At 46.1% G+C, this 24,102-nt stretch overlaps 2 protein-coding genes across 10 annotated transcripts in view; one reads left to right on the top strand and one right to left on the bottom strand.

The window, feature by feature from the left end:
- Positions 1 to 15,232, bottom strand: part of TRIP11 (thyroid hormone receptor interactor 11) — a 102,498-nt gene extending 87,266 nt beyond the window's left edge. For 2 of the 3 annotated variants that reach the window (XR_015060403.1, XM_085889718.1), the window contains exons 1-3: positions 14,972 to 15,232; positions 12,186 to 12,262; positions 10,620 to 10,709 (exon numbers count right to left, since the gene is read on the bottom strand). Coding sequence is in view for 2 of the 3 variants with exons in the window: in XM_085889718.1 (XP_085745844.1) it covers positions 10,620 to 10,709; positions 12,186 to 12,262; positions 14,972 to 15,062 (258 nt within the window). In the remaining variant the exon portion in view is untranslated. Of the gene's footprint in view, positions 1 to 10,619; positions 10,711 to 12,149; positions 12,263 to 14,971 lie in introns of all 3 variants that reach the window. The other variant, XM_085889719.1, reaches the window with a different exon arrangement.
- Positions 15,233 to 15,351: 119 nt separating this feature from the next.
- The window catches only part of LOC147023857 (solute carrier family 12 member 5-like), an 81,428-nt gene continuing 72,677 nt past the window's right edge, over positions 15,352 to 24,102 (top strand). For 3 of the 7 annotated variants that reach the window (XM_085889722.1, XM_085889724.1, XM_085889720.1), the window contains exon 1: positions 15,352 to 15,511. In XM_085889722.1, coding sequence (XP_085745848.1) covers positions 15,352 to 15,511 — 160 coding nt within the window. Of the gene's footprint in view, positions 15,512 to 22,852; positions 23,622 to 24,102 lie in introns of those variants that run through there. The other 4 variants (XM_085889726.1, XM_085889725.1, XM_085889723.1 and 1 more) reach the window with 3 other exon arrangements.

The following is a 24,102-nucleotide window of genomic DNA, read 5'->3' as shown; positions in this document are numbered from 1 at the left end:
AGACTGAGTGCCCGCTCACATGATGCGTTCGAATGAGGAATGACCAAGATTCCCTTCATCACTTTGCTCAAATTAGGATACTTCTTGGCACCAGAGCTGGTATCTGTGAAATCCTATGCCACTGCTCATCCACTCTCACTGTCTCAGTAGCAATTGTAGCTATGGAGGCGTCTGCCTGGTAGTGAGCGAATTCACTCTCAAGACTGTCTATGTCACTATCACCGCCACTGAACAGACAGGGAATTTCTTGATGAAAACTCCACACAGTCAAACCCCACTTCTTGGTGTAGCTTAACATCCAGCACCTGAGCATGCTTGGTTAATTCATCATCTAGCGGCCAGGTTTTGAAGATGTAATTGCAGGCTTTCACATAATATGAGCGAACTGCACTGAAGAAACCTTGGATGTCTGACTCACTCAGAGTGAAGGTGGATTTCTTGAGACTCCTTTGTTCCCTTATATACAGTTTGGCATCGTTCCCAATCTTGAGGTCCTCATCATTCTTCTGATGATTTCTGTCAGAGAAGGGTACATTTACCAGAGCAACCGATGACACCGATGGTTTCAAAAACCGTACGAAGATATCTTTCAGAAGACCATTCAATTCAGAAGACCAGAAGACCAAGATCAGGAGATGAATACAGGGTTCGTCTCTTTGGAGCAGAAGATTCCCCTTCTCAAAAGCTTGTTAGCATATCGAAGGAAGAAACAATAGAGTTTTGTTTGTGGAGACAAGAACATCCTGTTGACACGTTTTTCTCTAGATTCCTGCACAGTGTTTGAGGAAGATGCGCTTTAGTTGTAGAACTCGTAGTACACTTAGCCGCAGGGAGATCACACTTGCGTTTACTGCCAGCAGAAGAGGTCAGACTCGTAGTACCAGATCCAATTTTACGTTTGAGGAGAGAGCTTGAGGTAGGTGCAGCCAAGGAAGAAGACCTCTGATTCGAAGGTTTTGCTGAGCTTCTATCAAGTGATTTGGCAAAAGCAGAACTTAACTTGGGTCCTTCTTTGCCTGTAGATGGGACTATCACAGTCTTTCTCGACTCTGAAGGGATCTGCTTTGTAGATGAACGTGATGAAGGGCCGGTGATGCTACCTGTTCTCAGCATTGGTTTTGGTGCTGTCCCTGCTGTCTTCTTCGCAGCAGATACTGCAGTGGTAGTGGTGAATGCTGCTCCACTAGTGCTTGATCCTGCAGTGCCAGTACTGGCAGTAGATACAGTGCCGTCCTTCTTGCTCGTTGTTAGAGTCTTGGCTACAGTTGGTTGCATTTTTCTTCGGACTTCTTCTTTGAAGAAGAGGCGAAGTGGCTCCCACTGTTCAATCAGCCTGTCTAGGCACTGACCAAGGGACAGCCACCTTGTTGCGACATGCTTCAGAATCTTGTGTGTCGGGGCATCACAGAGTTCTTGCAGTGCTTTCACTCCTTTGACGCGTTTACTACTTTTGTCCAAGTAGTAGTAAATATCGATGAGAAAGTCATCTAATTCAATGGGTAAGGCCTGAGCCGCTCTTCTTGGCCGTATTGTGCATCATATGGCAAGGGCATCCCATGATGTAGCACTCTGGATTTTGTTTGTGGATATAAGCAGCGACTCCTTTGTGCTTGCCCACCATGACAGAGGCATTATCAGCACAAAAGGAAACACAATTTCCCCACGGAATTTTCCTGTCACTGAACTCATGATCAAGCAGTTTGAAAATGTTTTCTCCAGTGGAATCTTGTTTGCACGCAGGCAAACTTAGCAAACCTTGCTTCACAATCCCAGCACTGTTGTCATAGTACGAAATCAGGACAGGATATAGCTGGGCCTCACCACTGTCATTGCTACCGTCTGTAGCTAGGCTAAATGGAGCTCGTCTAGCAATATCGGCAATAGATGAAGCAGTAACATTTGACAACTCACCAATTACACTGGTCAACAACAAATTTGTTGTCTGCATTTTTTAAGCTGATTTAGGACGAATCTGATGCGCTGAATCCAAAACTCACATTAGTTTTGTTCAATCAGGTCAAGTTTTTGAGATATGGCCACATGTCGTTTTTTACATTTTTGTTCACATATACGCATGTGTGGAGCATTTTAGAAGAAGTTGGTGGGGGTAAAATGTCATGTCAAATAATTGTTTTGATTGGAAATAATTATTTTAATGACAAGAAGTATTCAGGTACGATAGTTCTAGGTGATTATGTCGAAAAGGGATCAGTTTGAAGTCATAAAACCTCAAAATCTTCCAAAAATTGGTGAGGCAAAGCATAAAGTTCGTGGATCAAAACTAAAGTTAATGGGGCAGATTTTGTAATAATGTGATACAAAAAGTTGTATTTCTTGAAATAACGAACTCTGAAGAATGTACAATACCTACATGCGCCAATTTATGACATGCGCTTCTGCTCAAGCTTGAGTGCCACAGTACGAACCCAAAGATTGGAGACTGTTCATTGACAGCAGCAAGCGATCACTGAAATGTGTTCTGCTACACAACGGCAACCAGTTTGCCTCTGTACCCATTGCTCACTCGACTACACTGAAGGAGAAGTATGAAGCGGTGAAGTACGTGCTGGAGAAAATTGGTTATGATCAGCATAAGTGGTTTATTTGTGTTGACCTGAAGATGGTGAACTTTTTGTTGGGACAACAGTCTGGCTTCACCAAGTACCCATGTTTTCTGTGCATGTGGGATAGTAGGGACCGTGCTCAGCATTACACGAAGAAGGACTGGCCTGTGCGGGAGGAATTGGTGCCATGCAAAGAAAGAAACGTCATCAACGACCCTCTGGTGGACAGAGACAGAATACTCTTCCCACCGCTGCACATCAAGCTCGGCTTAATCAAGCAGTTCACCAAGGCTCTGGACAAAGATGGTGACTGCTTCACTTACTTGTGCCAGGCTTTTCCAGGATTGACCATGGAGAAGTTGGAAAGCTGGCATCTTTGATGGTTCTCAGATCCGTCAGCTCATCAGGAGATCCAGAGTTCAAAAACTCAATGAACGAAGTGGAACTGGAAGCGTGGAATACATTTGTTTTGGTAGTGAAGAACTTTCTTGGCAACAATAAGGCCAGAAACTACGCAGAACTTGTCAACAACATGCTGACTGCTTTCAGAAACCTGGGCTGCAACATGAGCATCAAGATGCACTACCTATTTTCACATATGAACCGGTTTCCTGAGAACCTGGGTTCAATGAGTGACGAGCAGGGGGAGAGATTCCATCAGGACATGAAGGAGATGGAGACCAGGTATCAGGGTCGCTGGGACGCAGTCATGATGGCTGACTACTGTTGGAATCTGAAGAGAGACCTCCCTGCCGCTGAACATTCCAGGAGTTCGAAGAAACGGAAGTTCAAGCCCTGAAGTTTGAACAGTGGTGACGCAACATGCAATTTACTTGTACTTACCTTTATCAATGCCCACCATTCAGATGACAGTAATCGATGTTTCTATCATGTAATCAATAAATGTTGTTGGCAAAACATTTTTTTTCTTAAAAACATGTTTAGGATGATATGTGTTGACAAAAATCAGCTGATAATGCCACAAAAATGTAATTGATTTTGTCACAAGATCTGATTTTTTTCAAATCAACTTAGCACAAAAACCTGACCTGATGGAGAGAAACGGATGCCATTTCCTGATTCAGCAGTGCCAGAATACCCTAATTCACTTGTAGAAATCGAGACAACATTCAGAAAGTAAAAAATTGTTGACCAGTGTTCTTTTTTTCTTCTTTGTTCTTGTTCTTTTTTTTTTTGTTCTTTTTTTTTTCTTTTTTTTTCTTGCTTTTTGTTCTTGTTTTTTTTTTATTTATTTTTTTTTTTTGTTCTTGCACATCTTGCACATCTTGCAAGTTTTTGTTCTTGCACATCCATACTTTGAAGCAACTTTTGAATCTGGAAACATCTTTTGAAATAGAGGTCCAGCATGATCTGAGACTGATATGGGCAAGTTATGTTCCACAATAAATCCACTAAAGAGAAGTTCTCGCCGGGTAACATCCTCTTCCTCGCTTGTCCCTTGTTTGGTGAAATAATTCAGAAGTGTACCGGTACTCGTGCTCGAAGATCTCTCCTTTGCAATGTCTGTGTGCCGTTTGCTTCCAACGTGCTTCCGAATATCATCGCGACCTCCGTGCTCAACTGAAATATCAACGCTGCATACTGTACAATACGCATGATGAATTCCTCTTTCAGACTTTCGAATACACCGGTAATGGAGACTGTATTCGGTCTTGTACTTCTGTGACCATTTCCTTGGTCTTCGTAAGCTTCTTTTTCTGCCATTTCGTAATCAACATCGAGGGCTTGAAGCATCGGTAACTTCGAAGTCGATGTTCCACAGCTGCAGCGCGACTCGTAGAACTCTAGCGGCTGTTAAACACCGCACGGTGGTCGCGACCGCCGGGCTGGTACGGGGCCCAGCTGCATGCAGTGAGCGTATCGCATGCATACACACTGTGCATACATACCGCATGCACTGTATTGCACACATACCGCATGCACTAAATCTCAGTGCATGATCGCATAAGCGAGATCCAGACCCAATGTTTCGCTGCTCCTCATTTGAATTTGCAATTTTTTACGTACAATTTGGTAGCAGCGAACGTTATGGAGTTACCACATGCTATACGTAGCAGACGATGCTTTTCATTCAATTCTCATACTAGTACATTCTGATTAGTGAACAGTGCAAAAATATCAAAATTTCGGGAGGATAAGGATAGTGATCGTAAGGGCGGGAGTTTGGGTGAATTTTCGGAAGCCTCCCGATGAAATCGGGAGGGTTGGCATTGCTGCAGTTGTCCAATCAAGTTGAAATTTAAAACATTTATTCCCCATTACGACTCGATCATAATTGTGAAGTTTCACGTCGATTAATTAAGCGATTCAGGAGAATTTTTTTTTAAGATTTTCCCTCAATCCAATATGGCTGACAGACCATGTGACTTATCAATTATTTGTGAATACCCTGGTATCCCCAAGGCATGGGGAACATTTGTGTGAAGTTTCCCCTCAATCTGTCAGCCATTCTGGAAAATATTTTTATATGCTTTAGGGTAAATCCAATATGGCTGCTTAGGCATGTGACCTTTGACATCACATGTGTAAACATATGGTCGAATCGAAGGTCAAAGGTACCTCATGGATAGGCGGTCATACATGTAAAGTTTCGCCCCGATCTGTTCAGCCACTTCAGAGAAGATTTTTGAAGGGTATTTTTTTTAACAATATGGCTGCCGAATCAAGTGACCGATGACATCATCAACTATTCTAATTTTTATCTTTTATCCCTTGATAACCCTAAAAAAAATTTCATACTGATCAGATGTAGCGTTCTACATATGCAATGACGTCATGAAGAAGGCACCTATGACATTAAAAAAAAAACATCACACTCATTCCCCATGAGGAGTACTTGCTACATGCCAAGTTTCAATTTTTTTTCTTGGTGCAGTTTCAGATACAGAGGTCCAAAGTTTTTTCCCGTTTTTTTTCCAACACGGTTGCCACACCGACGATGACACGTGACCTAATGACGTCATAATTATGAATAAAACATACTTGAGTAGTCACTCCTATGGTGAAAATTTTGTCTTGATCCAACAAGCAGTTGCGGAGAAAACCATGAAAGTTCTGTGCGGACAAACAAACAAACAAAGACAAACAAAGACAAACAAATGGACCCAAATGCAATACCCTCGTCTTCGGTGGAGGTTGCACCAGGAATGACGGAATATAACATTTTGAGTTAAAAAAATATTTTCCCCTCATTTTGACCCCTGTGACCCCAAGACCCCACTCCCTGGGGCATGAACCGGACGTCAAATCCAAAAAAAAACATCATTACATATTTCTTGCGTCCCCCAATATTGATTGCATATACAAAGTATCTTTAAAAAAAACATGTTTTAAAATGTTCCTGTAATTGCATTTTAGGGTATTTGACCTTTTGACCCCACCCAGAGGGAGGGGTGTGGGTGAAGAGGGGGGCAGGGCCAAAAATGATACTGCTCTTGCATCTTCGTGCCATGTGGTGATGATAACTACCAAGTTTGGTGAATTTCTGCACAACTGTTTAGGAGACAGCATGAGAGATGTACAGACAGACAGACGGACAGAAACAGACAATGTCCCCGGTTTTTTTTTTCAAAAAGCATGGGGATAATGTGAAGTCGATGGCGCACCATGACAAATCCCCACGCTTCCTACCGAAAGCAAAGTTGAAAGATGGCAAACAGTTCCACCAGGAATGACCAAATATCAAATTTTGATTTCAAATTTATTTTTCCCCGTTCTGGCTCATATTACCCCAAGTCCCCACCCCCTGGGGCATGAACTGGGGGTCAAATCCAAGACTCGTTACATATTTCATGCATGCATGCACCCCAACCTCCCCCCCTCTCTAATGTTGCTTGCACATACAAAGTTTAATCAAAATTTTTTCTTCAATGTGCCCATAATTGTATTTTTTGGTATTTGAAATTTTGAGCCCGCCACAAAAATAATACTGGTCTTGCACCTTCTTGCCATGTGGTGATCATAAGTACCAAGTTTCGTGAATTTCTGCAAAACCGTTTTGGAGATGTCAAGCTGGCCTCCAAAGCCAGTCGCTGACTGCACATCTTCCGTCATGCAAAGTCCTTCCTTGGCACACCTGAGCTCCTGACCACATACAAAGCTTTCATCCACAGCCTGATGGAGTACTGCTCTCCCCTCTGGGCTGGTGCTCCTGCCTCTCACCTTTCTCGGCTTCACACTGTGGAAACCAAGGGATTTCGGATCATTGGTATCTCCAATGATGAGGCTGAATCTTATGGGCCTCTCACCCTCTCACCGCAGGCAGGTCGGTGGTCTTTCTGTCTTCTACCATCTCCTCTATGGCCTTGCCCCCTCCCCCCCCGCTCTGTCTGAGAAATGCCCCTCCCCCCCCCCCATTATTTCTACAGGGCGCTCAAGGTCCATCAGTAACCCCCTACTTGTAAAACTACCAAAATGAAGAATCACTGCCCACCTTCACTCTTTCATTCCTCTTTTTTCCCCACCTTTGGAACAAACTCCCACACTCTACAATCCCACTCTTCCCTCCAGGTCTTCCAAACAGCTGTTCACCACCATCTCTTATCTTCCCCAATCCAAAACCCATGATCTTTTCTACCCCTGTTAATCCACCCCAAACCCACCTCCTTCAAATTCCCTGCTTTCCTTCCTGAAGGTCCCTGTCGTGTAAGGACCTGTAAGTCCCTGCAGTGTCGATCTTATTTACCCTGTGTAGCATGCCCCATGCCTCTCCCTTCCACAGATCTCATGTTTCTGTTTCCCACTGGTTTTACCTTCCCTCTCCCACCCCTCTTTGTCTCCTGCTGCCCTTGTTCGTTCTGTGTGTTAGCTCTCATACGAACCTTGACAGTGTATACAAAAATAATAATAATAACTTTGGCTCAGGAAGACATTGGGCCCACCAAAGCCTTCCACGATCATTACTAACCTATAGTTGTTTGTCTGTGTGCTGTTCTTTTAAAATGCTGAGCGTCAAGCAAGGAATTAGCATGTACCATTTTTTAAGTCCTTGTATGACTTGGTCAGGGTTTGAACCGCTGACCTCCCAGACTCAGAGAGGATTATGTAACCATTACACCACTGAAGCTGATACCAATTAAACGAATGTACCAACAAAATGCCCAGGTAAGAAAACGTGTTTGTTTTTAACACCACAAACCCACAACACAATGCTGGGGTTGGGAAAAACAACCATTTGATTCAATGATGTGAGAGAACATGAAACGAATCCTATTATCGAACAAAACGGCCACCTGCGAGGACTGAGGAATAGGTACGTCGTTAAATACAAATCACACAGCATGTTACAAAGTGTTTTGTGAGGGCTGGCAGGATGGCCTACAGGTGTGCATACTCTCCTCTGGGTTGTCTAGTCTGGGTTTGAATCTCGACCCAGCTATAAACTGGAATCCTGCTGTCTCGCATGGAGGACGATACATCAATGTGTGCGCCGTCCCTCAGATGGACGTTGAGCCGGAGGTCCCGTCTGCCATCACTATGGGCGTTGGTGGATGTTAAAGATCCTTCAGTGTCTTTCACAAAGAGTATATGATTAGTCAGCACCCTGAACAACTTAGAAACCCCTGCCAACTTCAGTCAAACATCAGGCCTGCCCAACCGGTTCGTGAAAGAACTGGGCTAAAAACGTTCCCTGATCAACCTCACAAAAAGGTGAGACTAATTGGAGCCAACAAAGAAGTAGTAGTAGTGGTGATAGTAGGAATAGTAACAGTAGTAGTAACAAAGTGTTTTGTGAATGCCACTGTGACAGACTACAGTATTTACAGCCTTGAAGGCTCCCCGGTGTGGCAGCTCTTTAGAATCGCAGAATAAACCTCATATGATACAAGCTGACAATGGACCATCCGTTAGTGATTATAATTTCAAACCTATTAAAAAACAAACCTACACCTAAAGGGGAGTGCGTGGGAATAAAAACCAATGAGACATTGGCATGACCGATTGTACTTGCTGTTTTGGGCGCACATTGACGGAAAAAAAAAACAAAATAAAATAAACTTCATTTTACCCAATATATCAGCTTTGGTCTTGCGATTTGATTGAGCCCCTTTGCTTGGAAAGGACGTCACAATTTATAGCCGGACACAAAGGTTAAAATATTTCTTTGTATCATTACGTTTCAATGGGACGGTATAAAGGCAGACTTCAGGAAGTGCAGTCGTAGCCAAAAACATTGGCACCCTTACACATTCTTCAAATAATGCACCATTTCTTCAAAAAAAATTGTTGAAATTTAAAAAAATATTTTGTTATCCACATATGACATTTCTTTGGTTCGCAGTGGAACAAAACAAAACAAAAAAGCTGAAAAAAAAATTACGAAATCTTAGCTTATTCCACACAGAGATCAAAAATGGCACGGACAATATTATTGGCACCTTTTAGAAGTTGTTAGGAATAATTAGATTTCAAGCAGGTGATTCTCCTTTACTTTGGAATTGAACTCGCACTCTGTGGAGAGTTTCAGGTGCCTGCAATATAAAAATCACTCATTCAACCAGTTTGAATAGAGAAAAGGAGTCATTCTGCTGTTTTGTGTCACTGTGTGCACCGCAATGAGCATGGAGAAAAGAAAGAAAACCAGAGAATTGTCTGAGGAGGTCAGACACAAGATTGTAGTCAAGCATGGACACAAGTCCATCTCCAGAGACCTTGATGTTCCTGTGTCCATCGTACGCAATGTTATCAGGAAGTTTAAGGCCCATGGCACTGTAGCCAGCCTGCCTGAACGTGGCCGCAAGAGAAAACTTGATCGAAGGTTGCAGCGAAGGAGTGTTTGAATGGTGGAGAAAGCACCTCGATCAACTGTCAAGCAGACTCAAGGTAAGATAGTTTCAACTTGCACCATCCGTCGCCAACTCAATGAAAGGGGGTTCTATGGTAGGAGACCCAGGAGGACCCCACTGCTGAGAGAGAGACGTAAGAAAGCCTGACTGGAGTTTGCCAAAACACACCTGAAAAAGCCAAAATCTTTCTGGGAGAATGTCCTGTGGACAGATGAGACTAAATTAAAGCACATAATCTCTATGTTTACAGAAAACAAAATGAATCCTTCAAAGAAAATAACACCTTCCCTTCAGTCAAACATGGAGGAGGTTCCGTGATGTTTTGGTTGCTGTGCTGTCTCTGGCATTGGGTGCCTTGAACGTGTGCATGGCATCATGAAATCAGGAGATTACCAAGGTATTATGGAGAGCAATGTTCAACCCAGTGTCAGAAAGCTGGGTCTCCATCGAAGGTCATGGGTCTTGCTGCAGGACAATGACCCCAAACACACTTCAAAAAGCACCCAGGAATGGTTCAAGATAAAACGCTGGACTGTTCTGAAGTGGCCAGCAATAAGTCCAGATCTAAATCCCATTGAACACCTGTGGGGAGATCTGAAAACAGTAGTTCGGAGAAGGCACCCTACAAATCTAGGAGAACTGGAGCAGTTTGCACAAGAAGAGCCAAACTGCCGGTAGAGAGATGGAGGAAACTCACTAATGGCTGGAGGAAATGCTTCACTGCAGTTATTTTGTCCAATGGCTGTGATACCCAATATCAACTCCAGGGTGTCAATAATTTTTTCAATGCCATTTATTTTTATTTTCTGATTTAAAAGGATATATTAAGTTCTGAATTAAAAACAAACGTTCTGTAATATAAACAGTGAAATAAAGAATTGTGGAGACCAAATACTTTCGTCAATTTAAACTTATTTTTCGAGAAAATTGTGAGTTATTTGAAAAAAAAAGTGCAAGGGTGCCAATATTTTTGGCCACGACTGCAGAACCCCCAACTCAACTTCTCAGGAACTCGAAAGTCCAGGCCTGGCAAAGTCATTGCTATGCATGTTTTAGAAGGTATTAAATAATCTGTACTCAGTAGCCCAACTCCACAAACGGAGGCCAATGTGATATAACGTCCAAAAGGTCACTGGCTCCATCGGAGTGATATCGAGCTTCAAGACTCATGTACGAGTCATCGTGATGGAAAAAAAGAGGAGAAATGCTCCAATCCGACCATACCACCTCACATGGAACCTGAAGGTACCTCTTTGTTCTGAAGCTGCGTATGGTACTCGGCAGACAGACGAGTAAGCTGCAGTTCAGCGGATGCCTTCTGTTCTTGTAGATGTTCACACTGCATACCGGAGCACGCACAGTAAATGTATGAGTAGAATACACGTGAAAAGGCAAAGCATGTCACTGAACATAGTCTCTTCCATCATGCATCAAACAAAGCACACTTTATATTTTGTTTGTTTGTTTTTTTTTCACTGCTTTTCACCATAAATTGATCATGACCTCTGACCTCTGGTTCCAAAAAATAAAAAATAATCCAATCAATGTGTTACTTCGACTTCGTACTGTTGCTGGAGATATGGTAACAGAGTGGTTGGGAAATGACAAATGTGAAAAAGAAAATCACCAAAAGTCAAACGGCTTTATGACCAACAATGTCTAGGCCTCCATGTGATTATTAACAACAATAGGTAACAGGTCAGGCGTTGAGAGCTACAAGGTCAAGCGATGAGAACGTTAGGCTCCACCCAGCAATGGAGGGGTAGGGGCCTGGTGATTAACTGTATCTGGGGGGGGGGGTGGGGGCAAGACATACAAGGGTAGCAAACCTTAAGCTTGAGACTGTGGGTGAGCGATGTGATCATCTTTGCTCATGGTCTGGGGGCCACTAGGTCCCCAGGGATCACAGGGGGAGTGCCCGTGTGGATCCAGGAGGGGTGAAGCCCCAACAAACTCAAGGGTTTTAGACCTTACAAATCACTGAAATTGTTTCTCTGAGAAGCAATTCAGCCTTCCTGTCATGATATTAAATTGATTCCTCTTTCATATTCAACTCCTTACACTCTTGACCTCCTGATATTAAGCTCATTATCAGATCCCATGTTACATCAATGCCCTGCTGATGTTTAGCAAAGGAACAGGGAAAAAGGGCACTGGGGAAGGGGAGGTCAGGGTGGCTCAGTGGTGATCAGGTCCCCCTTAAATCTGACATGCCCCTACCCCCCCCCCCCCGCCATTGTGCAGCGTCATTGCTCCGAGGGAGAAGACAAAGATAAAAACAAATTCCATTGAATAATTAACACAGCTTCATAAATTTCCATCAATCAGCCAATCCAAACTCACCTCAGAGCCATCTAGCCTGGGTTTAAATCCCAAGCCAGCTACAAACTCTCATCCCAGTGTTCTACAGGTAGGGTGAGCGATTCATCAATGTGTGTGCCGTCCCTCGGATGGACGTTAAACCGAGTGTCCTGTCTACCGCCATAAGACGGCGGGCATTAAAGATCCCACGGTGTCCTTCAAGTTTAGCGCGTTATCGGCAATACCCTTGCAAAGTTCAAAATTTCTGCTCCAACCTACAGGGGGAACTGCATCAGCGATACCGCCACGTCCTTGCATGAAACAACGCTAACCCACATCCACATGCTGGAGAAGAACGACGAACCGTGACATGACAAACGCTGGACCGGCACGATCACACCTCTCCTTAATACATTGATCTACCCTCATTCCCATTTTAGGTGCGGCATCCTTGGAACGTCATGACTGGATACTTCCCATTGTAACGTAGCAGTATGTGAAACGGTTTCATCACCTCCACCTTCTGGGCTGCACACAAGGCCTCAAGCTCCCTCTGTCGAACTGCAAGGTGGTTTGGATTGGTCACCACATCTACACACACACACACACACACATACACACAATCAACAGGAAATAAAACATCTTTACAATTAATTCATTTTCCTCATGATGTTATCAATGCCTGACGTCATGGAGTCGAATGTCTTTGCCCAAACAAACACCACTCACCCCAGCCCATGTCCATCAACCACCAACAGCAAATAAAAAAAAATTAAAATGTGAAATATACTGATCACAACAATACTCCACAATCACGATCAGCACGGACGAGTACAGATTTTCGAATGAGATACTGATCAGGAAATAACAGAACAAAACAAGAACGGCAATCGGAAGTAGCGCATACCTCCGCCAGGCTGAACAGGTTACGTTTTGTATCCACCTGATAGGCTAGATCTGGATTCGGACCTGAACCAAAATCTAATGGGCTTGTCGTCACCTACCCAACTCATCCACCAAGTTTTTGAGATATCGTGCTATATATCGTTTCGGCCCCACCTCTCAATGGTGGAGAATCTCTTTTAAAAATCCTCATATCCGGATCCAGATTCAAATCGAATTAATTCGTCTGTCACACCCCAAACTGTCCACCAAGTTTCGTCTGAATCCGTCCACAACTTTTTGGAGATATCATGCTCACAGACAGACAGACAGACAGACAGACAGACAGACAGACAGACAGACAGACAGACAGACAGGGGTGAAAACATAAGCTCCATCCACATTTGGTGACAGCGGAAATGAACAGCAGAGACAGGGGAGGGACAAAATAGACTTGGCAAAATAAAGGATGTGGGGAAGAATGAGGGATAGGGGGGGGGACAAGTGGGGGAGGTGGGGAGGTGAAAAAGATGGACACATAAAAACTCTCAGGAAGGGAAAAGTGGAATATTGGAAGGAGGTGGGGTGGGATTAACGAGGGTGGAAAAGATGATGGTTTTGGAAGGGGGATGATCTGAAAAGGTGATGAACAATTGTCTTGAAAACCTGGAGAGAGGAATGAGATGGAAGAGAATGTGGAAGTTGGTTCTACAGGTGGGGGGGGGGGGGGAAAAACAGGAACAAATGAGTGGAAGAGAGCAGTGATCCTGGATTTTGGGAGTTTCATCAGAAGAGGGTTGCAGGTGACCACATGTGCAGTCACCAGCAACACCCTTCTGGTGAAAGGAAGCGGAAGAAGACAGAGAGACTACCAACCTGTTTCTGATGGCGAAGTAATCAGGCTGTAGACCGAGTTTCAGCACAGGAGATTCCAATGATCTTGAAGGACTTGGTTTCCACGGCATCAAGCTGAACAAGATGCGAGGCAGGGGAGCCAGCCCCGAAGGGAGAGTAGTACTCCATAAAGTTGCAGGTGCAGGCCTTGTAGGTGAATAGGAGTTCAGGTGTGCCAAGGAAGGACTTTGTACGACAGAGGATGCCAAGTCAGCAGCTGGCTTTGGAGGCCAACTTACAAATGTAGTTTGCCCAAGAAAGATCATATTGCTTATAGCAAGACCCAGGAGTGCGAGTGGTTGAACTTCCCCAAGAGGATTGTTAAGAAAGTAGATGGGAAGAGGAGGGTTGTGAGACGGTGCTTTTGGAGAGAGATAATGACAGTGTGAGACTGGTCAGGATTGAAAGACATATTCCAAGTGTTTGATCATCTTGTGATTCTTTTAAGGTCTGAAGAGAGGGAGAGGCTGCAGCCTTTCGGTCTGAAGGATGAGGGATGTCACGGCAGAGGGAGTGTGGGTTACGGGAGGAAGCACGGGTCACGGGAGGGAGCGCGGCCCACAAGAGGGAGTGTAGGTCATGCGAGAGAGCATGGCCCACGCGAGGGAGTGCGGGTCACGCGAGGGTGTGCGGCCCACAAGAGGGTGTGCGGGTCACGCGAGGGAGTGTGGGTCATGTGAGAGAGCGTGGCCCACGCGAGGGAGTGCGGGTCACACGGGGTGTGCGGCCTACAAGAGGAAGCGTGGGTCATGCGAGAGAGCGTGGCCCACGTGAGGGTGTGCGGCCCACGTGAGGGTGTGCAGCCCACACGAGGGTGTGCGGCCCACAAGAGGGTGTGCGGCCCACGCGAGGATGTGTGGCCCACAAGAGGAAGCGTGGGTCATGCGAGAGAGCGTGGCCCACGCGAGGATGTGCGGCTGACAAGAGGAAGCATGGGTCATGCGAGAGAGCGTGGCCCACAAGAGGGTGTGCGGCCCACAAAAGGAAGCGTGGGTCATGCGAGAGAGCGTGGCCCACGCAAGGGTGTGCAGCCCACAAGAGGGAGTGTGGGTCATGCGAGGGTGTGCAGCCCACAAGGGGGTGTGCGGCCCACAAGAGGAAGCATGGGTCATGCGAGAGAGCGTGGCCCACGCAAGGGTGTGCAGCCCACAAGAGGGAGTGTGGGTCATGCGAGGGTGTGCAGCCCACAAGGGGGTGTGCGGCCCACAAGAGGAAGCATGGGTCATGCGAGAGAGCGTGGCCCACAAGAGGGAGCGTGGCCCACAAGAGGGTGTGCGGCCCACAAGAGGGAGTGCGGATCACGCGAGGCAGCGCGGGTCATGCGAGGACGTGCGGGTCACGGGTCATGGCAACAGACGCATCTTTGTAATAATGTGGAAAACAAAGATCAGTTGTCAACACACACTCTGAAACAGCAGGTACGCTCACCAACACAGCTGTCACCACAAATTAACGCAGCTACTATCCATCAACACGGGTAATCTCCCTCGCAACCACCGGCAGGCGAGGGAGAGGAATCCTCACCACCAGACTCCTCGGATCCATCGGTGAGCAAGTCCCGGGTGAGGCTGGAGATGTGGCCGGACAACGATGAAAGGCCGTTCAACCAGGACATCACGGACACCAGTTCGACGACAGTCACCGCTAAACCAACTCGGACATCGGAACAAGCAGACGGATTACCGACGTTTGGAATGTACTCTCCGCCAGGCCGAACGTCGTCCCGGTGGCCTTCCCACCGCTTCCAGCCCACGGTGTGGACTAGCGCGGCCTCCGGGGCGGAGACAGCCGGGGTAAACAGGAAGGTGATGAGGTGTGATTGGAAGAGTTCGGGAAAGGACGGTTTTTTTTTTTTAAATATATACACACCGAGAAGACGCAGCTGAGGAGAACAGGGAAAGAGAATGCACGAGAGTGACGAGGGTCAGGGGGGTCAGGGGGATCACGTCAAACGATCATGTCCCTCGGTCGCCCTCCGGGCTGTTTCCTCCACACGTCCGTGGCCCTCAGGGCTGCCAGCGCGGCACCCGCAACGCTCTGATGATTTGTCTTCACAAATCTTCGGTATTTCCACCATTTACAAACTCTTCGCCTTTATTAATACACAAGTCACTGATTTCTGGGAAACTCTCACAAATGAGGACCGACCGTACCGTTTATTTACAACTATATATATATATATTATACAACAAGGTGAAAACTCAAATTCGCTCTTCGGAGATGTTGTTGTTGTTGTTGGTTAAATTCCCTCAGTCTTGGAGGATGTGACACATATAACGTTAATGTTCGACTTTTACAACTACGACCGCACGTTGTACTTTTCCGAATCATCTCCTTCATCCGCAAAAATCAGCGCAGACTATTTTATTTTTCTGATGCTCGTTGTTTCCTTCATTCCGTCAACCCACGTTCTGTGAAGTCCGCTGGTTTCCTGCACGTATAATGTACTGATATAATCATCAACACTGTATAAAATTCACAACGCATCATTAATTTAGTAAAATATTTACTCAAAAAATATTATTTACTCAATGGTGGAGGGGAGGTGTGGAGGGGAGGTGTGGAGGGGAGGTGCGGGGGGGGAGAGAGAGAGAGAGAGAGAGAGAGAGGAGGGAGGGGGGAGAGAGAGAGAGGAGGGAGGGTGGGGGGAGAGAGAGGAGGGAGGGTGGGGGGAGAGAGAGAGAGGAGGGAGGGTGGGGGAGAGAGAGAGAGGAGGGAGGGTGGGGGGAGAGAGAGAGGAGGGAGGGTGGGGGGAGAGAGAGGAGGGAGGGTGGGGGGAGAGAGAGAGAGGAGGGAGGGTGGGGGGAGAGAGAGAGAGGAGGGAGGGTGGGGGGAGAGAGAGAGAGGAGGGAGGGTGGGAGAGAGAGAGGAGGGAGGGTGGGGGGGAGAGAGAGGAGGGAGGGTGGGGGAGAGAGAGAGAGGAGGGAGGGTGGGGGGAGAGAGAGAGGGGAGGTGGGGGGAGAGAGAGAGAGGAGGGAGGGTGGGGGGAGAGAGAGAGGAGGGAGGGTGGGGGAGAGAGAGAGGAGGGAGGGTGGGGGGAGAGAGAGAGGAGGGAGGGTGGGGGAGAGAGAGAGAGGAGGGAGGGTGGGGGAGAGAGAGAGAGGAGGGAGGGTGGGGGGAGAGAGAGGAGAGGAGGGAGGGTGGAGATGACGCAAAAGACATTGAGGGAGGGTACGACAAAAGATTGATGACGCGCAAAGATGATGACGCGTATTACACGATGATGGCAAAAGATTGACGACGCAAAAGATGATGACGACGTGTTAACACGACGACGCGCAAAAAGACGACTTAATATTATTAATATTACGCGCATATGATGACGCGCATTAAATTACCATTTGATGCAAAAGACATGATGACGTAAAAAGACATATTTACTACACACACGAAAATTACACATGATGACGCGCAAAATTATGATTTACGCGCATTAATATTACGATGACGCGCAAAGATGATGACGCGCATTATTATTTATATGGCAAAAGACATGATGACTTAATTACGATGACGCACATTTACGATGACGCAAACAGACAATTGATGACACACACATTTTATTTACGCATTATTAGATGACGCGCATTATTTGACGACGGCATTACATTATTTACGACGACTGCAAAAAGATTTGATGATGGCAAAAGACATGATGATGGGCAAAAAGATGATGATGCAAAGATGATGATGGGCAAAAGATGATGATGCAAAGAGATGATGATACGTAAAAAGATGATGATGGCGTAAAAAGATGATGATGATGGCAAAAGATGATGATGGCAAAAGATGATGATGGCAAAAGATGATGATGGCAAAAGATGATGATGATGGCAAAAGATGATGATACGGCAAGATGATGATGATGATGATGCAAAAAGATGATGATGCAAAGATGATGATGGCAAAAGATGATGATGATGGCAAAGATGACGATGCAAAAGATGATGATGGCAAAAAGACATGATGACGGCAAAAGATGATGATACAAAAGACATGATGATGGCAAAAAGACATGATGACGCCAGTATTAATTATCATTTATGACAAAAAGACACATGATGACGGCAAAAGATGATGATTACGATGACGGCAAAGACATTTGATGACGGCAAAGATGATGATGGCAAAAGACATGATGATACAAAGATGATGAATGCATTGACGATGATGATTAATAATAAAGACATGATGATGACGGCAATATGATGACGCGCATGATAAAAAGACATTACACGCGATAAAGATGATGATAAAAAGACATTATGATGACGGCAAAAAGATGATGATGATGGCAAAAGATGATGATGGCAAAAGATGATGATGATGCAAAAAGATGATGATGACGATTATTGACGATGATGACGCAAAGATGACGATGATGGCAAAGACATTTCATTTATGATGATACAAAAAGATGATGATGGCACAAAGATGATGATGACGGCAAAAGATGATGATGGCAAAGATGATGATGGCAAAAGATGATGATGGCAAAAAGATGATGATGATGGCAAAGATGATGATGATGGCAAAAGATGATGATGATGGCAAAGATGATGATGATGGCAAAAAGATGATGATGACGGCAAAAAGACGATGATAAAATTATGATGATGATGGCAAAGATGATGATGGCGCATTTAGATGATGATCAGATGATGATGGCATTATGATGATGATGGCAAAAGATGATGATGATACGTAAAAGATGATGATGGCCATTGATGACGATGACAAAAGTATGATGATGATGCAGAGACGACGACGAGAGAGAGACATTGATGACGGTGGGAGAGAGAGAGAGAGAGGAGGGAGGGTGGGGGGGAGAGAGAGAGGAGGGAGGGTGGGGGGGAGAGAGAGAGAGAGGAGGGAGGGTGGGGGGAGAGAGAGAGAGAGAGAGAGGAGGGAGGGTGGGGGAGAGAGAGGAGGGAGGGGTGGGAGAGAGGAGGAGGGAGGGGTGGGAGGAGAGAGGAGGGAGGGGTGGGAGGAGAGAGGAGGGAGGGGTGGGGGGAGAGAGAGAGAGGAGGGAGGGTGGGGGGAGAGAGAGAGGGAGGGAGGATGGGGGAGAGAGAGAGGTTGGAGGAGTGGGGGAGAGAGAGGAGGGAGGGTGGGGGAGAGAGAGAGGAGAGAGGGTGGGGGAGAGAGAGGAGGGAGGGGTGGGGGGAGAGAGAGGAGGGAGGGGTGGGGGAGAGAGAGGAGGGAGGGGGTCGGGGAGAGAGAGAGGAGGGAGGGGTGGGGGAGAGCGAGAGGTTGGAGGAGTGGGGGAGAGAGAGAGAGGAGGGAGGGGTGGGGGAGAGAGAGAGAGGAGGGAGGGGTGGGGGAGAGAGAGAGGGGTGGGAGAGAGAGAGAGGAGGGAGGGGTGGGGGAGAGAGGATGGAGCGGGTGGGAGAGAGATATGGGAGAGGAGGGTGGGAGAGAGGGAGAGGCGGAGAGGGAGAGAGAGATGGGTGGATGGAGAGAGGGGAGGAGATGGGTGGGAGGAGAGAGGGGGTGGTGTGGGAGATAGAGGGGGTGGTGGGAGAGAGGTGGGAAGGGAGAGAGGAGGGAGGGGTGGGGGAGAGAGGATGGAGCGGGTGGGAGAGAGATATGGGAGAGGAGGGTGGGAGAGAGGGAGTGGAAGAGAGGGAGAGGCAGAGAGGGAGAGAGAGATGGGTGGATGGAGAGAGGGGAGGAGATGGGTGGGAGGAGGTGGTGTGGGAGAGAGAGGGGTGGTGGGAGAGAGGTGGGAAGGGAGAGGGGTGGGAGAGGGGTGGGAGAGGGGTGGGAGAGGGGTGGGAGAGGTGGGAGAGGTGGGAGAGGGGTGGGAGAGGGGTGGAGAGGGAGGGAGAGGGAGAGAGGGAGAGGGAGAGGGAGAGAGAGAGAGAGAGAGAGAGAGAGGGAGAGAGGGAGAGAGGGAGAGAGAGAGAGAGAGAGAGAGAGAGAGAGAGAGAGAGAGAGAGAGAGAGAGAGAGAGAGAGAGAGAGAGAGAGAGAGAGAGAGAGAGAGGAAGAGAGAGAGAGAGAAGTGGTGCGGGAGAGGGAGAAGGTGGAGTAGAGGGGGTGGTGGGAGAGATGTGGGAGAGGAGAAGGGAGAGAGGAGAGGGGAGAGAGGAGAGGGGAGAGAGGAGAGGGGAGAGAGGAGAGGGGAGAGAGGAGAGGATTCCGGTGGAGGTGATGCCCAGTTTAACATCCATCCGAGAGACGGCACACACATTGATGAATCACCCTGCCTGTAGAACACTGGGATGATAGTTTATGGCTGGGTCAGGATTCAAACCCAGGCTTGACAGTTTGGACCAGTATTTCACAAGGTGGGGCATGGCAATATGTTGGTGGGGCATGAGGATTCAGAATTAATGAATCAATATAATGAGCTTTGCAATGAGTTCCCTTCTTGGTTGACTCAGCCATTTCTGGAGGATTTATCTGAAGTACCATAGCAATACCAAGAGGAGTTATGTGAGTTGCAACAAGATGAGTCTGTGAAAACTCTTTTCAAGATCAAAGGAACCATGATGCGGCTGCCTGAGGAGAGCGAAAAGAAATACACAAACTCGACTACTTTGGCAAGGGAAGTACTGATCAATTTTCCATCATCTTATTTTGTCGAATGTGAGTTTAGTGTTGTTACCGATTTGCTGCAAGCTAAGAGAAATCGACTGGAAATCACGAACCGTGGTGATTTAAGGCTGAAACTGACAAAATTGGTTCCTCAAATCAAACAAATCTGCAGCCAGCGTCAAGGGCAGGGCTCCCATTGAAGTGTGTAGCAATTGAATAAAATTTGCAATAAAGTTTTAAATAAAAATTTTGAATACATATGTAGTATATACTGTAGTGTCTCCAATCATGATGGGGCGTACGATCTTTTTGAAAATCAAAGTGGGGCGTGGGACAAAAAAGGTTGAGAAACACTGGTTTAGAGCGAGTACGCGTACCTCCATTAATATATTTACATTAATCTTTTACAAAGAAAGCAGAGCACACAAAAAGGTTTCAAAACAAACAAACCGTGTTTGCAATTGCTGGAAAAAGGACCGTTGGGGACTGTATCTCCATGGCTTGCAAAAGAAGCTTCGATCCTGCTGGGTAATTATTTTTGTGGCGCTTTTATGAAGTTCCACTTTTTCCCCACTCCTTAATCTTTTCTTCACTTGGTATTATCTTCCGAACAGTAGAAAAAGTTAAGTTTAATGCTTTGCTGAAATAAATACACTTAGTTATAAAAATCGCTAATTTGTTTAAACTTGCAGATTTCGACACTTATTTAGTCCACGAGATCCGATTCTCAAGTTGGATATAATATTTTGATTATATACTTTCATTAATCTGTGAGAGCAGATCGCGTTTCCAAGGCAAAGCATGTTTGAATAGGCTGAATTAAGACCCCCTATGAGGCGAATTTTGGCTGACCAAGGATAAGCCTTTCATGGAGGTAAGCCGTTAATTATCTTCAAAAAGGGGTGTTTAAATTTACCCCAACACCCAATTCTCATTAATGCACTTCCCTGGTGTTTTCTTAGGATGCAGGCAAAGTTTGGGGTCTCAAGGTTTCATGGTTCTGGAGTTATGGAGGTGACCTTGCCCTTCGAACACCTTGCCCGTGGCGCCCCCTTCAAGTTTGTTTTTACGCTGATTTCATCAAAGTATGGATAATCGGAGGAGTGCGAAATGCCATATAGCCTATATGACGTTATATTGTTCCTGGAATGTTCCAGAGGAAGTTTTTCACCAAAGGTCATAATCCTTGACCTTTGACCTTTAAAGGTCACAAAGGTCAAATTTTGTGGTTAGCTAAAAAAAAAAAAGTTAGCTTGGTTATGCTCTATGGTTTGCTGTTGTCTTCCCAGTAATCCCTCAGGGCAGGAATTTGTCACTTTTTTTTCGGGGTGACTTTGAATCGCCTACTTTTCGTTCAAGCCACTGTGGGATCGTTAACCTAACGACCCTGTCCACAAACCACCAGTGCTGGCAGAAGTTGTGGGAATCGAACCAGGTTTTCGACCTTCTTCGACGAACTAACTCCAATAAGCTATAGCACGTATCCTGTTTCCTTATTTTAATGTCCACAACATTGTTTTGTGACCTTTAAAGGTTATGCAAAGGTCAAATTTTTAAAGTTGTTGAACGAAACCGGATTTTCGACATTTTGCAGCTAATAACCTGTCATTCGTACCACATCTTGTTGATCATTTTTATAACTTGGTCAAACATTATCACATTGTCTCATCCTTGACTTCTGAAACAATTTACATCGTCAAATACCGCTCGTGAACCATCGTCGTCTTCAGACTTGTATGATAGGAAGTTTGGTTGTGCTCATTGGTTTGGTTACACTAGTTAGCGTGGTTATGCTCGGTGGTTTGATTACACTAGTTAATTTGGTTATGCTCAGTGGTTTGGTTAATAGTAGTTTGGTTATGCTCAGTGGTTTGGTTACACTAATTAGTTTGGTTATGCTCAGTGGTTGGATTACACTAGTTAGATTGGTTATGCTCTATGGTTTGGTTACACTAGTTAGTTTGGTTATGCTCAGTGGTTTGCTTAATAGTAGTTTGTTTGGTTATGCTCGGTGGTTTGGTTAACAGGAGTTAGTTTGGTTGTGCTCGTTGGTTTGGTTACACTAGTTAGCGTGGTTATGCTCGGTGGTTTGATTACACTAGTTAGTTTGGTTATGTGGTTTGGTTAATAGTAGTTTGTTTGGTTATGCTCGGTGGTTTGTTTACACTAATTAGTTTGGTTATGCTCGGTGATTTGGTTACACTAGTTAGCTTGGTTATGCTCTATGGTTTGGTTACACTAGTTAGTTTGGTTATACTTGGTGGTTTGATTACACTAGTTAGTTTGGTTATGCTCGGTGGTTTGGTTAACAGGAGTTAGTTTGGTTATGCTCGGTGGTTTGGTTAACAGGAGTTAGTTTGGTTATGCTTGGTGGTTTGGTTACACTAGTTAGCTTGGTTATGCTCTATGGTTTGCCGTTGTCTTCCCAGTAATCCCTCAGGGCAGGAATTTGTCACTTTTTTCGGGGTGACTTTGAATCGCCTACTTTTCGTTCAAGCCACTGTGGGATCGTTAACCTAACGACCCTGTCCACAAACCACCAGTGCTGGCAGAAGGTCCCTCCAGGTCCGGCTCAACGTACTTCTGATGGACACATTGATGAGTCGCCTTGCATGAAAATACCAGAGCAAGAGTTCATAAGTGGGTCGGAATTGAAACCCAGGCTTGATAGTTCAGAGGCGAACATCCGTACCTCTCAGTCTAAGTCTAAGCTATCCTGCCATGCCGTCTCATGTTCGTAATAACCACGTGATGAGACGACTAGTTCCGTGGAGGATATAGGTGCTCGTAGATTTGACCTCCTGCGATAAATCTCAGAATAATGAGGAACAGGTAGGTAATCATCACAAGTGGATGTCCAGGTGTGTGTTCAGTTACCAAGCAGCTAGCTAGCGCTTGCCAAGCCGGCCGTTCCTTATCAACGGTTTCCAACGGAGCGCTTGCTTGAGCGCTTAAGCCACTTGGTGAGCGCTCGACAAGAAACTTGGTACCTGAACCTCTGCCCGACCTGGCTGTTCAAAGGAGTAACTAATGAGCAATGAAGTGAAGTGAGGGGAAGATTGAGCCATTGAGGGAGGAGGGCGAGGAAGAGCGGGAGAGATGTGAAGAATTCCTGCAATTTATTAACTGCCTGATTTGGTGGCCTTCCCTCCCCGATCACCATCTGGGCACCACCACCACCACCACCACCACCACCACCACCACCACCGAGATTTCGGCCCTTCAATTCCATTACCTCTCCGAACGGCGAGTTCACAATTTTGTTATATCCGGAGAGGAAGAAAAAGGGTGTGGAGGAAGAAAGAGGAGGAGGAGGAGGAAGAAAAAAAAGAGGAGGAGGAAGAAGAAGAGGAATGAGGAAGAAAAAAAAAGAGGAGGAGGAAGAAGAAGAGGAATGAGGAAGAAGCCGGTTTGATATTGAAAGATCCCCCGGTGTTCAAGACACGTTCGGGTTCATTGAGGACATCAGCACTGATCACAGCTCCTTTTGGCGGTCACAATGGCCGTGCGCTTCTCGGTCACGCCAGCTCGGACGGAGCAAGAAGAGAAGGACGACGGTGACATCGTGAATGAAGATGTTCCGATGAGCGGCAATAGACGTGGAAACCAGGAACCAACGGTCGCACACAACGGTGAGAATGAGGGTCATGGCCGCTGAAGAGATGCTCAGAGGATCGGGGTTGTGCCGGCTCCCTTGTGATGATTGTGATGATGATGATGTGAAACTGAATGGAGCACCGAAGATCGCCATTTGTGTTGAGGTGCTGGTGGTGAGGGGTGGGGGCTAGGGGGATGGGGGATCGGGGGCTGGGGATAGGGGGACGGGAGCTAGGGATAGGGGGACGGGGTAATGTGCTGTTGTTTCTTCGCGATTCATTTGATGCTGTATACAGTATACCGATTTAGCTGCAGCATTCACACTGTACGTATTACAAGGATGTACAGTGCGAATGAGGAAGTTATTGCCCATGTTATACTTGATGCACTCACTGTGTATATTAACTTGCCAGGTTGTGAGGCTGGGTTAAGGTTAACCTGCACTTTTTTTGGTTTTGTAAGGAAACTGAAATTGATGATATTTCCCTGATGTGCTCAATCCTTCATGATCTATAA

Source organism: Eptatretus burgeri, chromosome 7, assembly GCF_056783735.1.
Source record: "Eptatretus burgeri isolate ZD-2024b chromosome 7, Ebu_testis_v1, whole genome shotgun sequence".
Lineage (NCBI taxonomy): Eukaryota > Metazoa > Chordata > Myxini > Myxiniformes > Myxinidae > Eptatretus > Eptatretus burgeri.
This window is presented reverse-complemented; position numbering and strand designations above follow the sequence as displayed.